This window comes from Panulirus ornatus, chromosome 40 (genome assembly GCF_036320965.1).
Source record: "Panulirus ornatus isolate Po-2019 chromosome 40, ASM3632096v1, whole genome shotgun sequence".
Taxonomy (NCBI): domain Eukaryota; kingdom Metazoa; phylum Arthropoda; class Malacostraca; order Decapoda; family Palinuridae; genus Panulirus; species Panulirus ornatus.
Genome location: NC_092263.1, coordinates 5,582,464 through 5,597,226, shown reverse-complemented (window position 1 = coordinate 5,597,226; position 14,763 = coordinate 5,582,464). Strand labels below are relative to the sequence as shown.

The 14,763-nt window shown below is 42.7% G+C and overlaps 1 protein-coding gene across 3 annotated transcripts in view; it reads left to right on the top strand.

The window, feature by feature from the left end:
• The window catches only part of LOC139761328 (ATP-binding cassette sub-family G member 8), a 186,950-nt gene that overhangs the window by 80,082 nt on the left and 92,105 nt on the right, over window positions 1-14,763 (top strand). For all 3 annotated transcript variants that reach the window (XR_011715500.1, XR_011715501.1, XM_071685394.1), the window contains exons 7-12: window positions 2,784-2,893; window positions 3,434-3,568; window positions 6,066-6,284; window positions 8,917-9,085; window positions 9,889-10,072; window positions 10,804-11,095. Coding sequence is in view for 1 of the 3 variants with exons in the window: in XM_071685394.1 (XP_071541495.1) it covers window positions 2,784-2,893; window positions 3,434-3,568; window positions 6,066-6,284; window positions 8,917-9,085; window positions 9,889-10,072; window positions 10,804-11,095 (1,109 nt within the window). In the remaining 2 variants the exon portion in view is untranslated. The remainder of the gene's footprint in view (window positions 1-2,783; window positions 2,894-3,433; window positions 3,569-6,065; window positions 6,285-8,916; window positions 9,086-9,888; window positions 10,073-10,803; window positions 11,096-14,763) is intronic.

The window sequence follows — 14,763 nt, the reverse complement described above, 5'->3', positions numbered from 1 at the left end:
TTATATGGAGAATCAGTCTGTCTCCTGAGGTGAGCCTTCCTTGAACTGGTCCATGTGGCCCAGACTGGTACAGTAACACGTTACTGGAGGACTTGCCTGTTACCTGCAGGTATAGCAATTACTGCAGGCCAACACTCACTGGGCCAGACGAACAGGTCAGCAGTGGCACCACTCACAGGTCAGCAGTGGCACCAGTCACCACACAGGGACCCTGGAGTGTAAAACCTCCTCCTCCTCCATAGTTGCTCTCAAGTGAAATGTAAACAACCAACTCACGACCATATAAAGTCATAAACGAATATCCTTCGTCTTTTACCATCTGGGAAAACTGTGTTTCACGACTCAAATCGCTCGTCACTACCCGAGTCACACATCACTGCCAGAGTCAGTCAGTCATCACTGCCAGAGTCAGTCATCACTGCCAGAGTCAGTCAGTCATCACTGCCAGAGTCAGTCAGTCATCACTGTCAGAGTCAGTCAGTCATCACTGCCAGAGTCAGTCAGTCATCACTGCCAGAGTCAGTCATCACTGCCAGAGTCAGTCAGTCATCACTGTCAGAGTCAGTCATCACTGCCAGAGTCAGTCAGTCATCACTGCCTAAGTCACCGTGGGAACACAGACCTGCTGCTGCCACTTAACACATGAGGAAGTGAGAAATTCCCTGGGACACAGACGACGAGCCTGGTCGGTCCACTAAGGTGAGGCTGGCTGTGTGGTGCTGCTGCTGTGGTAGTCTACCAGTGGTGCTGCTGCTGTGGTAGTGAGGTAGTCTGCTACAGGATGTGCATGATGGGGTTTCAGACCATCTTATGGTGGGCGATGGTTGGTCATCATGCTCATGTTCGCTGGTTGTTCGTGGTCTTTCTGGTTGTAATTGTTATAGTTCTGTTGTTATTGTCATTTTTGTCATTAGAAGTATTATGGATAATTACGTTGGTAGTAATTACTGATGGTTAGTTTGGGTAAAACTATAAATGACCTGGATGATGGCTGTCTTAACTGGTATAATAATTGTGATCAAGTTGTGGGAACACTCGGGTGACGGTCACTCACAACAGAGATGACGGTCACTCAACAGAAGTGACGGTCACTCACAACAGAAGTGACTGTCACTCACAACAGAGGTGACGGTCACTCACAACAGAAGTGACGGTCACTCACAACAGAAGTGACGGTCACTCACAACAGAGGTGACGGTCACTCACAACAGAGATGACGGTCACTCACAACAGAAGTGACGGTCACTCACAACAGAAGTGACGGTCACTCACAACAGAGGTGACAGTCACTCACAACAGAGGTGAGGGTCACTCACAACAGAGGTGACGGTCACTCACAACAGAAGTGACGGTCACTCACAACAGAAGTGACGGTCACTCACAACAGAGGTGACGGTCACTCACAACAGAGATGACGGTCACTCACAACAGAAGTGACGGTCACTCACAACAGAAGTGACGGTCACTCACAACAGAGGTGACAGTCACTCACAACAGAGGTGAGGGTCACTCACAACAGAGGTGAGGGTCACTCACAACAGAGGTGAGGGTCACTCACAACAGAGGTGACGGTCACTCACAACAGAGGTGACGGTCACTCACAACAGAGGTGACGGTCACTCACAACAGCAGCTGTTCAGGGGAAGTCCTGAAGTCATTGTAAACCAATAAACGTGTGTGTAGCATGTCTTCCACAAGACCAAAGCTGTATACCTGGGTGGAGCTGCTTGACATGATCTGCTGGGTTGTGCAAGACACACACACACAACACACACACACAACACACACACACACACACAACACACACACACCAGTTGTGGCGTGGTGCATTACTGAGCAGCTGGCTGTTCTCTGACTCTCATGTCTGTGGTATTGTGAAGGTACAACTTGAGAATCATGAGTATGATGTAGGAGGACTGAGCTGTTCGCTCGTGTAGTGCTGTGTCGTAGGATTACCTGAGATATATAACGTTCATATGAAACATCAGTTATTTTCGTTTTCTTTCAACCATAATAATTTCGCATCGTTACACCACCACGTACATCTTAACGAACCCTGCATGAGAGCACATCATGATGGCAGGTTTGGCCATGATGCTCTGTGCAACCTCTACATCTGTAGTTATCATAATTAGTAAACAAGACATTAGGTAACTGGACTGTAACTCTCTTTAGTTATCAAGTAATACAAGTGGACGAGAGCTGTAACACACAACATGACCCGGAAAAAAGAAAATGAGTGTCACTCTCTGGTGTTATGTAACAAGGAACTCCCTGTTAATGTTACTGGAAAGTCTCTGTTCATGTTACTGGGAACTCGGTGGTCATGTTACTTGGAACTCCCATTCAATGTTACTGGGAACTTCCACTTAATGTTTCTAGGGACACCCATTTCATGTTACTTGTAATTCCTTTTAATGTTACTGGGAACTCCCTGTCAGTGTTACTGGAAACTCCCTAATAATGATTAGTTTGGCCAACGAGCTTGATTTGTTGGCTCCATTTTATTTATTTATTTATTTTTGTAAAGAATCAGTTGAGATGTGGTGGAGGGGAACAGCCTTGTTGACGGAGTAATGAAAAGGCACGAGAGGAAAGACACCACCTCACCTTACCTCACCTCACCTTGCCTCACCTCATCTCGCCTCACTTCACCTCACCTTGCCTCACCTCATCTCGCCTCACTTCATCTCACCTCACCTCATCTCGCCTCGCCTCACCTCACCTTGCCTCACCTCATCTCGCCTCACCTCACCTCACCTCACCATCTATTCTTCTTGCAGAGAGTGAGGGAACGTGTTTGCTGGACATCTTGGCCGACCGACATGACAAGTGGGGCGGCCGCCTGCAAGGAGACTTCATTCTCAATGGCAACAGTACCAAACCCACCAAGGTTAGCCCACAACCCTGGTAAGGTTAGCCCACAACCCTGGTAAGGTTAGCCCACAACCCTGGTAAGGTTAGCCCACAACCCTGGTAAGGTTAGCCCATAACCCTGGTAAGGCTAGGTCACATCTCTAGTAGGGTTAGCCCATAACCTTAGTAAGGTTAGCCTGCAACCCGACCAAGATCAGCCCACAACCTTACCAAGGTTAGCCCACAACCTTACCAAGGTTAGCCCACAACCTTACCAAGGTTAGCCCACAACCTTACCAAGGTTAGCCCACAACCTTACCAAGGTTGGCCCACAACAGTAACTGTTGGATCTTTCATATTTTAAGAATGTTTGTTGTTGTGTATTGTTTCCTATGATATTACACTTGTGATTTCAGTTTGTTGTCATGATGCTCATCATTTCAGTCATTGTACTGATGATTATAACTACCAACAGTCCTTCTTATGAGTCCTGTCATCATCATCATCATCATGACCATCATCATGTGTCATCTGCCCCTCACGTCCATCTGGCTGATCTGTGCCTCACTGTCCACAGGTAGCAGCTCGCTCGGCTTACGTGCAGCAGGACGTCAACTTCTGCCCAGACATGAGTGTTCGACAGACGCTCCTCCTACACTCCTTCTTCCGCTCCTCCGGTGACCTCACGAGGGTCAGGGAGGTCAAAGCCAGGGTGAGTATTGAGGCAAGGTCACTTGATGACGCAGGATGAGTGACAGGCAGACTACTGCTTGAGTTTGGTGAATGTGTAGCGTGATGGTGATGGTGAATGTGTAGCGTGATGGTGATGGTCAATGTGTAGCGTGATGGTGATGGTCAGTGTGTAGCGTGATGGTGATGGTCAATGTGTAGCGTGATGGTGATGGTCAATGTGTAGCGTGATGGTGATGGTCAATATTGGAACAGTGTAAATCATGTAACAGATGAAGCTTCTGACCAGATAAGCTGATAAAAAGCTTTCTGTTAAAGATTTTCATAATATTTTGTTATATATCAAATCTTCTAACTGATAAAGAATGAATGACTGTACTGCTGGCAGTACAATCTTACATGGGATTTCTTATTCCCAGAGTCCAACACTCTTCTGCTACTGGACACAGCACAGCCTTGTAACTGCACGAGCTCCTGGAAAAATGTCCTTTGTAACACTAGGGTTTTATGGGGTAGTTATAAGTGGCTTGATGTATAGGGTAGTTATAAGTGGCTTGATGTATGATATCTCTATCACCCGTTCCCTCATGGGGGTGACCACGGCAGTCTCCATAACTAGTGAACTCCGATGCCGCTTCTTAGTTCATAGTGCCTCACCCTTACCAGACCATGGGCAGAGGGCAGGTCTACCGCAGTGTTCACAAAGGCTCCTACCTAATGTTCCTACTGACTACTATTACCTAATGTGTCTACATGATGTTGCTGCCGGATGTTCTAATCCGCTACTACTACCTTATGCTCCCACCTAATGTTCCTCCCCATTGCTTCTACCTAATGTTTCTGCCTAAGGCTCCTTGCTCCTGCCATTTTGCCAAAAGGCAGGGCTAGCTCATAGTGCTCACCACAGGAAAAACTAAAGTTATGAAGAACGAGCTGTGTGAGTTAAGTGTTGTCAAGTGTTGTGTGTAACAAGGAGAGACTATATGTTTGTGGACAGCATACCAGCAGCCCACTTGTGGGTGAGGCAGAGAGAAAAAACAGTTACCTGGGTCAGAGGAGTAGAGCTTGACAACCACTGAATTACTGGCTCACTACGTAGACCTCACTAACCCTCCCAATGCCCAAGCGGGTAGTACTGGTAATATACCTCCCTGGTCAATGGCTACCTACTAATCACTACCTTTTATAGTAAACTTAAGGCAATCTATTGTCCCCTTAACTTCTCATCTGACAGATTTTTGTGATGTGATCATTGTTAATCGCGCAATGCGGAAAACTCAGAAGAATAAACTGTCTAACTAAACAAATTGAAAGATAATATAAACACAGTGGGTCATTTACTTTCACCACTCTCCTCTCCCCGACATTGTCTCCTTTTTTTTTCGAAAACCTCTACAAATTTTCACCCTCGCCTCCCCAAGATAGTGATCAGACATCCCACTAGCTGCCCCTCTCAGCACATTACATCCAAAAGTCTTTCTTTTACATGCTCTCAATTAATACGTACACTTATAATACCCATTGACCATCTCTTCTACTCACATGCGTATTCTTACGTATCTCTCTTTTTAAACCAGGTATTCCCTTCACCAGTCTTTTTCCAGTACACAACTCTACAAGCTCTTCACCATTTCCATTCATAACACTGAATACCCCATGTACACCAATTATACCCTCAACTGCCACATTATTTACCCTCGCGTTTAAATTACCCATCACTAATACCCGGTCTCGTGCACCATAACTCCTGACACACTTTCTCCACTGCTTTCAAAACACTTTCCTCTCATGATCTTTATTCTCATGCCCAGGTGCATAAGCACCAATAATCACCCATCTCCCGCCACCTACTTTCAGTTTTACCCACATCAATCTAGAATTTACTTTCTTACACTCTACCACATACTCCCACAACTCCTGTTTCAGGAGTAGTGCTACTCCTTACTTAGCTCTTGTCCTCTCAAGAACCCTTGACTTTACTCCCAGTACATTTCCAAATCATTCTTCCCCTTTTCCCTTGAGCTTTTTAACTCAGAGCTAGAACATCCAGGTTTCCTTACTCGAACATACTACCTGTCTCTCCTTTCTTTTCATCTTGGTTACATCCACACACATTCAGACACCTCAATCTGAGCCTTCAAGGAGGATGGACACTCACTGCTTGACTCCTTCTTCTGTTTCCTCTTTTAGAAATTGAAATACAAAAGGGGAAGGGTTTCCAGCCCACCGCTCCCGCCCCCTTTTGTCACCTTCTACGACACGCGAGGAATAAGGAGGTAGAATTCTTTCTCTCCTACCTCAGGTATCGCCTTGATTAGGACCTCAGTTGCCCATGCCATCACAGTAAACTAAAGAAAAGAAATACCTAGCTTTCCCAAGGATGTTTTAGGCTAGAAACTAATCCTTCTTTTTCACAGATCAATGAGGTAATCAGTGTTGTAGAATTAATATAATCATTCTCTTCCTACAGGTAAGAGATCTGATCAGTACTCTACAGTGATCCATATGTTATTCCACAGATCAATGGGCTAATTAATGACTTGGGGCTGGAGCAAGTCAGGCACACACGAGTCAAAGACCTGACCCTGAGCGAGCGGCGACGCCTCAATGTGGCATGTCATTTGTTGCTGGAGACAGACGTGGTGCTGCTGGACCAGCCCACCCGTGGCATGGATATCTTTGACACCTTCTTTCTTGTCGAGTACCTCAGGCAGTGGGCTGGCCGGGGCAGAATTGTGGTAAGAATCTGCAGAAGTGGTTGTTAAGCAATATGAACTGGAACCCCTTCGACAAACTAATCCTGCAACTCGACGTCGGTGTCAAAAAAGAAAAAGCTTTCAACTAACTCCAAGAACACAACAGCCACATAACCCTCATCCAAGACACGACTCGCATCCAAATCTGCCATACCACCTTTCTACAACTACGAATCCATAAGACACAACAGACAAGGACAAGAAAGAGGAAACATAACACTCGTCCACCAGACCATACCATTCTCCAAGACCACTGGCATCACTAAACGACTTACAAACGATGATGATACCCAGAAAATATGCAGTCCATAAGAAAACCCACAGCAGTTGTACTTACTACGAAATAACACCTTCATACCCCCCTCCCCCTCCATATACCCCTCCAGCTGTACCCCGTAACTGCAAAACCTGACCAGCATACCCAACACCAATCTCTGTGGAGATTTCATTGCCCACCATTCCACCTTGCTTAATACTTACACGCATGCTCCCTTTGCTGAACTACTCATAAACCAAATGCAACCTCTCAGTATCCTCATCCTACCCAACCAACCAACCAAAGTCCCCACCCATTACCCCTAGCAGCCGGCCTCGGTAGACATCGCCCTCTGGTTGTCAGCGTTACACGCAATAACCACTTGGAGGATCACACAAAGTTTTCTTTGACCACCTGCCCATCCTGATAACACCCCACCCCGCCCACTCATCGCATCTAAACACCAAAAATATTTACACTACAGGAAAGCAGACTCTCTTTCGCACAGCACATGGAAACAAAGCTCTACAACCTCAGTATAGGTCATTTCCCATCCCAAAATCATGCAGTCTCACACTTCATCAACATATCCAGCTAAACCAGCAAAAAGCATAAAAAACAAGGACATGGAGAGAAACGTAACCCAAACTTATCCCCACGAGTTGCACACCTCATTAAACAGAGAAACTAACTCAAACAAAAATGTTCACCATGAATAGATGTCAGAGAACAATTCCAAATGGAATTTCACCATCACTAGCCAAATATATGAAAAGCAAACTGCTTAATGGAGCTTCTTTCTCAACACTATGAACCATGAGATCAAGAGCAACTAATATGTGCCGAGTTAAAGAAGATCCACATTTAGTGCATCAGTCCAGCCCCCTTACTCTTGAAGCACTTCATGCTCTTTACAATGACATCTTTTCCCCCAAAGAACACACATACTCATGAGGCACTCTTCAAACATCAGCCACAAACCAGCTTCACTCCTAAGCAGGAAAATCATGAAAAGCCAACACAAGATCCATCCAGAAAAGTGCCCACCCATCCTTCACTCCCACTGGTACTTCAAAGAACTCTCCTGCAACAGGCTCTGACAACATACTAAACTTTTACAGAAAACGTTGGCTCAGGTGCAATCAAAGCGCTTACAAATAGCTCCAACTACTAGCTACATAACGTCCTATGATCCCCCAAATCAACCATCATCTTCCCTCCTACAACTGTGTATCACTTCTATCTTCAGTATCCAGACTGTGAAGAATTGATCCACAGAAAAATGAAATTAGATACCCACTCTCACCTCCACAACATGGATTTAGGCTCAAATACTCCACCAACACTACACACTAACCACACACAACAGATCCTTCATAGCTTCAACCAACCACAACCCATCATTCTTCATAGTGCTATAGTTATAGATATCCACAATCCGCTTGACACTGTCCCCTGACACATTTTCACCCAGAAGACACTTGACACCACCCACCATAAAACGGGTAAACCATTTTCGTTAGCCAGCCGCCATGCTAGCTTCTCATCAAGGCTTCACCTTTAAAACACATGAACTCTATAATGGAGTTCCCCAAGGAGCTGTTCTTTCCCCAACCTTTTTCAGTCTCTTCTTGTACAACCTCCCACCTCCAGCAAACCACAACACAAAGGTCCTCTCATGTGCAAACAACTTCGCAATCACATCATGACACACTGACATAACATTAGCTGCAACAAACATGCAGCATTACATTACACAATTGAAACCACAGCTGACTAAAACGAATGACTGCATCTCCACAGAAGTCTTCAGCCACTTACTTGCAGACAGAACCAAAGTGAACGCACAGCTTCTGGTCAACTTGAATGGACAATCACTCCCACTAACAAAACATTAGCTATTCTAGGCGTCACATAGGACACACATGACATGCATGCCCTACATCGAAATGATCGATACAGAAGCAACACCGGAAGCAACTTCCCTACAACACTAACTGGAATCAGATTTGGACCAGAAAGAGAATCCCTTAACATCCTCTACAAATGATTCATCTGCTCAACTTCATTGCAGAAAAAATATTGGAAGGTTAACCTGTTGAATTTTTTTCAACTATTTTTCTATTGGAAAAAGTGATACAAATGAGCACATTAGGTCAGTCCTTCTGCTGATGATGATAACTTGGATCATTTTCTGTTACAAGTGTTATGTTCTTAACATTCTTTGGGGTTGTACACAACGCCTTTGAAAAATTGGTATGTTGTGTAAACAGTAAACAATCCTTGTGTACACTGTTTTGTCATTTGTCTTATACAATGTTTGCTTGTTTACGGATACCCTTACTGTCTATGCCACAGATCCTGACGATCCAGCCTCCCACCTATGAGATCTTCACCATGATCTCTCGTGTGGCACTCATCTCCACGGGCCGCCTCATGTACTTTGGAAGACGGCGAGAAATGCTGCCATACTTTGCCTTTATTGAGTATCCGTGTCCTGCCTACAAGAATCCATCTGACTACTACCGTCAGTATCCACCACATATACTTTGGTTCTCACTAACTCTTGACCCTAGTGAGACCTTGTTTTCTCTACCTCGATTGTTACTAATCACTATCAGCTTGTATGTTAAAACTGAATGAGAATATGTGAAAAATACTAAGGAACAGAGGGGCACTCGAACATAACACTACATTTTACTGGAACATAAAATCACAGGCCAGTCCTTTTTCTGGGTATATACATCTTGATTTAAATTCAATTCCATCCCAGTACGTTTTTATATTTCCATAGTTTAAATCATTGTTGAAGTTCATGTGATTTTCATTTCTTTCTCTATGGTGATATGAAATATGATAAAAGGATATTAAGGGGCATTGCTCATGAAAGATTATTTAGAAACATTAATGACCCAATAGTCTCAAATATAAGCTACGTATACTTCACAGTGTAGGTTCCGATCCAGCTCCAGACCATAGTATTATTTGATCATAGTATTTCATTTGAAATCTCATAGCAGCTTCTGCTTTTGTCCAGACGGCACCAACATGTTCTTCAGTAGAAAGTAGTTTCTTTAAGCTTTTGTTAACTACGTACCACTCGAATATGATATGTGGGACAGCCAACTATTTCAGAAAGTATCCAAACCCTTTTAGTTAATATCTTGTCTTAGTGTACTTGTTGTTCTTCCCAATTTTTACTTGTTCTTGTTTTCTTACTTTTTATAAAAGAATGGCATGTTAATTTAATGTACTTAGATGATAGCTAGAAGATATACTAGTCTAAGTTTTACAATTAATGATAATCACTTAAGGAAATGTTTTCCACAGTTGACCTCGTTACTTTGGATGACCTTAGTGCTGAGGCCATGTTGGAGTCATCCCAGAGAGTGGAGATGTTGGCGGAGACATTCAGACGTCGCCAGGAGGCGCTCAGTGACCCTGGTCACCCTGGGCCGCTTCCTCCCATGGTTCGCAAGGAAAACCTTTGCCTTCAACTTCTTGGACTCTGGATGTAAGTGCTTGTCAGTGGCTATGTGCAGATTGGAGTTCTGTAATGTCCACTTCTGTGGATTTCTAACGTCATTCTTTTTTCCTTGTACTCTCAATGGTATGACTAATAGAAGGGGTTCTTGTCAGTTTTTTCATGCAAATGACTTGCATTTCTCCTTCTTGACTTTTTACAGTGAGTTTATTTGTAATACTTGCTGCTGATATGGAGGCCTTAGGTCCATGAAAGATGTCTGTCAGGAATAGTTCACTTAAAATCATAGTTAAACTGTTGGCAAGTCGCTGTATGGGCTTTTGTGTGGATACTCGCTGATAAAGTGCATGTATATGAACTGGTAGTGTGGTTACCATCGAAGGAAACGGAATAGTGGTCCCTCAGCAACTTGTAACATATTTTCATTTAATATATCAAGTGAAGAGCAGACAAAGTTGGAGGTATTTTGATGATTATGTTTATATGATGGAGTTATTAGAACGCTTTCATGTTGTTTAACTATATACATATTTCTTTGGACATAGTCATGTAAGAATTTTCATCAGTTATGCATTCTGAATATTAGAAAAAAAGAATTGTTTTTCCTATTGTCTCTTTTATAGAGAAGAGAAATGTGTTGCATAGCAGACTTTTGAATTTAAGTTTGTCTTCTGTACAGTGAACTTCATCCATATATAATCCATCATGCCACAGCCTTTTCAAAAGCATGATCAACTTAACTATTCCTGTTGATGGTGCAGACGAGCGATGATCTACCAATTCCCATACAATATGCTGCACTGGTTGGCCATAACGCTAGTGGCTGGGGTGATGTCAGTGGTGGTGGGTGCCGTGTACTGGGACGTCCGCACCTCCTCAACACAACACCAGGAGAGCATCAACAATCGTGCTGCTTTCCACTATGTTATGGCCGGTGTGGCTCCCTGGCCTGTCCTGCTGATGGCCATCTCCGAGGTGTGGCGGGACAAGCCTGCTGTGGCCAGGGATATCAGCGATGGCCTCTACTCTAAGGGCATCTATATTGTCACGAAGGTAAGGGTACGTGGTTGTGCACAGGCTTTAAGGAGCAATTAGAATGTTTTCGTTTCGATGTAGGGGCAGTTGGCCAACCAGTGGTGTAAGAAGACTTATTCTTGATTTTCATTGAAGCTATATACAAGGCTGGTTCAGGAGAGAACAACGTGTAAATGTTGTGATCAACACATTTACTATATTGATTATGACAATGTAACGAATTTAAGGAATGAAGAAATCAGGTATGGATATGGTTTTTTTAGTCTGGTGGTAATTAGATATTTTATCAGTGACAAATTATGCAAAGATATCTCTAGCAGTAGCGAAGGGTTGACTGATCAAAATTTGAAGAAAATATAAATATAAAATCTTTGTGTCTGGGAGCAGTGAAAGGATAACAGTAATCGGACAGTGAAAATGTACAGAAAAAAATCTCCTACATAATTTAAAATCTTTCTTGAAAGTGATGAGAACTGTTCACACGTGTGTAAATCTGACAATGTCTTCAAATGGTAGAAGAGTTTGGTCTCCATCAATGCAAGATGGACCCACAATATGACACTCTGAGAAAGCAGTTAGATTCAGTGATGTGTATTGTGGCAGATTCAGTAATGTGTATTGTTGTAGATTCAGTAATGTGTATTGTTGCAGAATCAGTAATGTGTATTGTTGCAGAATCAGTAATGGGTATTATTTCAGATTCAGTAATGTGTATTATTGCAGAAAGAATTGATTTTTCATAGTTATATTTATGTTGTAGAAGCAAGTGGTAGGCAACCACCAACTACAGCTTGGGTATTGGGAAGGATATTGACAACATTGTAGTGAGACAGCACAGTCATGTTCCCACCTCCTGGCTTATGGTTGTGCATCATATTTCCACATGGGTTATAGACATTAAATCCACACCCTTACATTCTCGCCATCTCACATACAACTCTTAACCTGTAACTCGTACTTTTCTTTGTTTTGCATCCCTGTTTTTCCTTTGTTCGTTCAAAAGGAAATTCATGGATGCACAACAAGTGTCTAATTCTCCATTGCCTGATTAGCTTGATGCCACCAGTTCAGAGAGGCTGGATAGTTGCCAATTCTTCCTTGACCACCGTCAAGTGACTCTAACCCAACCCACTTCCTCAGACATGGCTACCTTTTCATTTCTGCAATATTGACAGTCTTAAATCCAATCTTCCCTCTGTAGAACACTATCTAGCTGCTTCTTCCATTGATATTCTTGCCGAAACCCAGCTGTTCGGGGTTGCTTCTCCTCTGCATTCAGACATCCAGTTGTAATCATTACCAATCTCTTCTGCTCTAAGGGTTTTGTTTACGTCTTCTGTAATAAAAACACAGTTGTTGCCTACTTATGTATCTTGAGTCTCTTAACTTTGAAGCTCAGTATTTCTCTAAACTTTATAACTTTGATTTTGTGCTTTGTACATATTTCCCAGTTTCTCCAGTTATGTACCATTCTTCGACTGCTTGACATCCTTGCTGTGAAGCTTTGTGTGTTTACACTTCACATCCCGATTGTGAAATCCTCTATGAAGGGAATTTCAATGTACATTCTCCCCCAAAAAGCACCGGCTCCCCGGCCCTGAAGTTTCTAATAATCTACAACTGACCCATTGAGATTAACACTTGACGACTTTGTTGCTAACCTGATGTAGCTGTAAACTGCATCAGGTAGGTAGCGAGGTTAAGTCTTAATCGGTCAGTTGTAGATTATTAGAAACGTCAGGGCCGGGGAGCCGGTACTTTGGGGGAGACTATACATCACAAGAATTAATAAGGCTCTACTCTGGTTGCTTGTAGTAGAGCCAAGGCTTTCCCTCTCCTTGATGATCTAGAACAAATTGAAAAAAGGAACACAAATTCTCAAACATTACAAGCACTTGTACAGCTTACTCGGACACTTTTTAACCTCTGAACTATACATGCACTGTTTCAGTCTCCTTAGGATCCTCTGCATGTATTAATCACTTCTGATTAGGTTTGTCCAATCACTTTTCCTCAAAATGGTCATACTTGTGTGGCTTCTTAACTGACTTTCCTAAGTATAGGTACAGCGTGGCTGGCCAGGATGCCTCAACTTGTGCTGACCATATAGTGAGGGTAATCTTGACCAAGATGGAGTGCTATACCGCTTCATTTACCAGAGGGACAGAGCTTATCAGGCCATGAAACACTTCCCTTACGCCCAATCCAGTCTGCTTTTATTGCTGTTAGAAATCAGGACAAAGCTGCTGCTTTGTAAGATCAAACACACCATGATGATAGTGTTTTATTATGACATTCTTATGACAAGTCTTTCTGACTTTAACCAAAAGTATCTCTGATTACTTTGGTGATTCAGCCTTTCCTTCTCTCTTCTGACCTGATCAAGCCTTAGCTAACTCTCCAACTGTTTTGATATGACACAGACAGTCAAAGTAGGGTTTCATGATGTGCTTCCAGGAATTCTGATATGATCAAAGTATTTGTGTTGTCTGCACTGCATGGAAGGTACTAAAGGAATTGTCATCGTTCATCCATTTACCGTTGTAAGGAGTCATGTTGTAACCTTCAGTTTAACTTTCTTCATAAATAAAAAAAAGTTTAGATCAGACACTCGTAACCTTTATGACATTGTCACTCAGCACCTACAGAATAAGACGTTATAAGACCCATTCTTAATTTATATTTTGCCTGAATTAAGCCCTAAATAGATTGGCTAAACCTAGAACTTAATGTGGCTATGACTTGAAGTATACTCCATCCTTAGTCTTGGAACTTTATAGAGAATTTTTGATATATTCTTACTATACTTGCTCGCATTCTTATTTCATTCCTAAAATCCATGATGCACTTTACCGCTGGTGACACATTTGACACAATTTGTGCAAATGATTATGCGACACACCTCTGTTAATGATGATGATGTGACAGGGAGCTACAGCAAATATTGATGACACAGTTACTCACTCACAGGAGATGTTAATGCGACACATGTAATTACAATAGATGTAGATGATGTGACATAGGTAATTGACATAACTGATGTGACACTAGTAGCTAACGTTCTTAGATATAAATGTGATATGGTTTCAGGTGTAACTGTACTCTTCCTGCTTGAGGTTACACTGCAAATGGAAAGTCGTCTTTGGTGAGATTGTATCATTAAGAGTACAGTCTCACTAAAGAACTTCCCACTGCAAAGGAATCCACATTACCTAGCTACTGGCATAGCACAGCCTTGTGGTGCAGGAACCTGTAGAAAGACATGTTGGGTAACTGCAGGACTGTTTCTTAGAAAGAGGTTGTGGGGGAATTATAAGTAAAGAAATATGGACACGACATAAATGTTCATGTGACACAGGCACTTATAGTACTATAGTACTTATTGATAACGTGACACATCCTCAGTAAATGTCTTTTGATGTGACCCAAATAGTTGCAGTAAATGTTGATAAGCAAGAGATGTAGTGCATCACAATACATGTTGATGAAGCGACACAGTCATTGTAATTGTTCATGACATTACATTGCTATAACTTCTTAACTTCTGACAATGTGACACAGATAGTTATGGTAAATGTTTATAATCTTGAATGCAGTTTTTGAGTGTACTTCATGGAGGCTCACTGTGTACTGTAAGTAATCCTCTTTACCTCACCTATACAATAGTCAACATTGCGACCACTTGT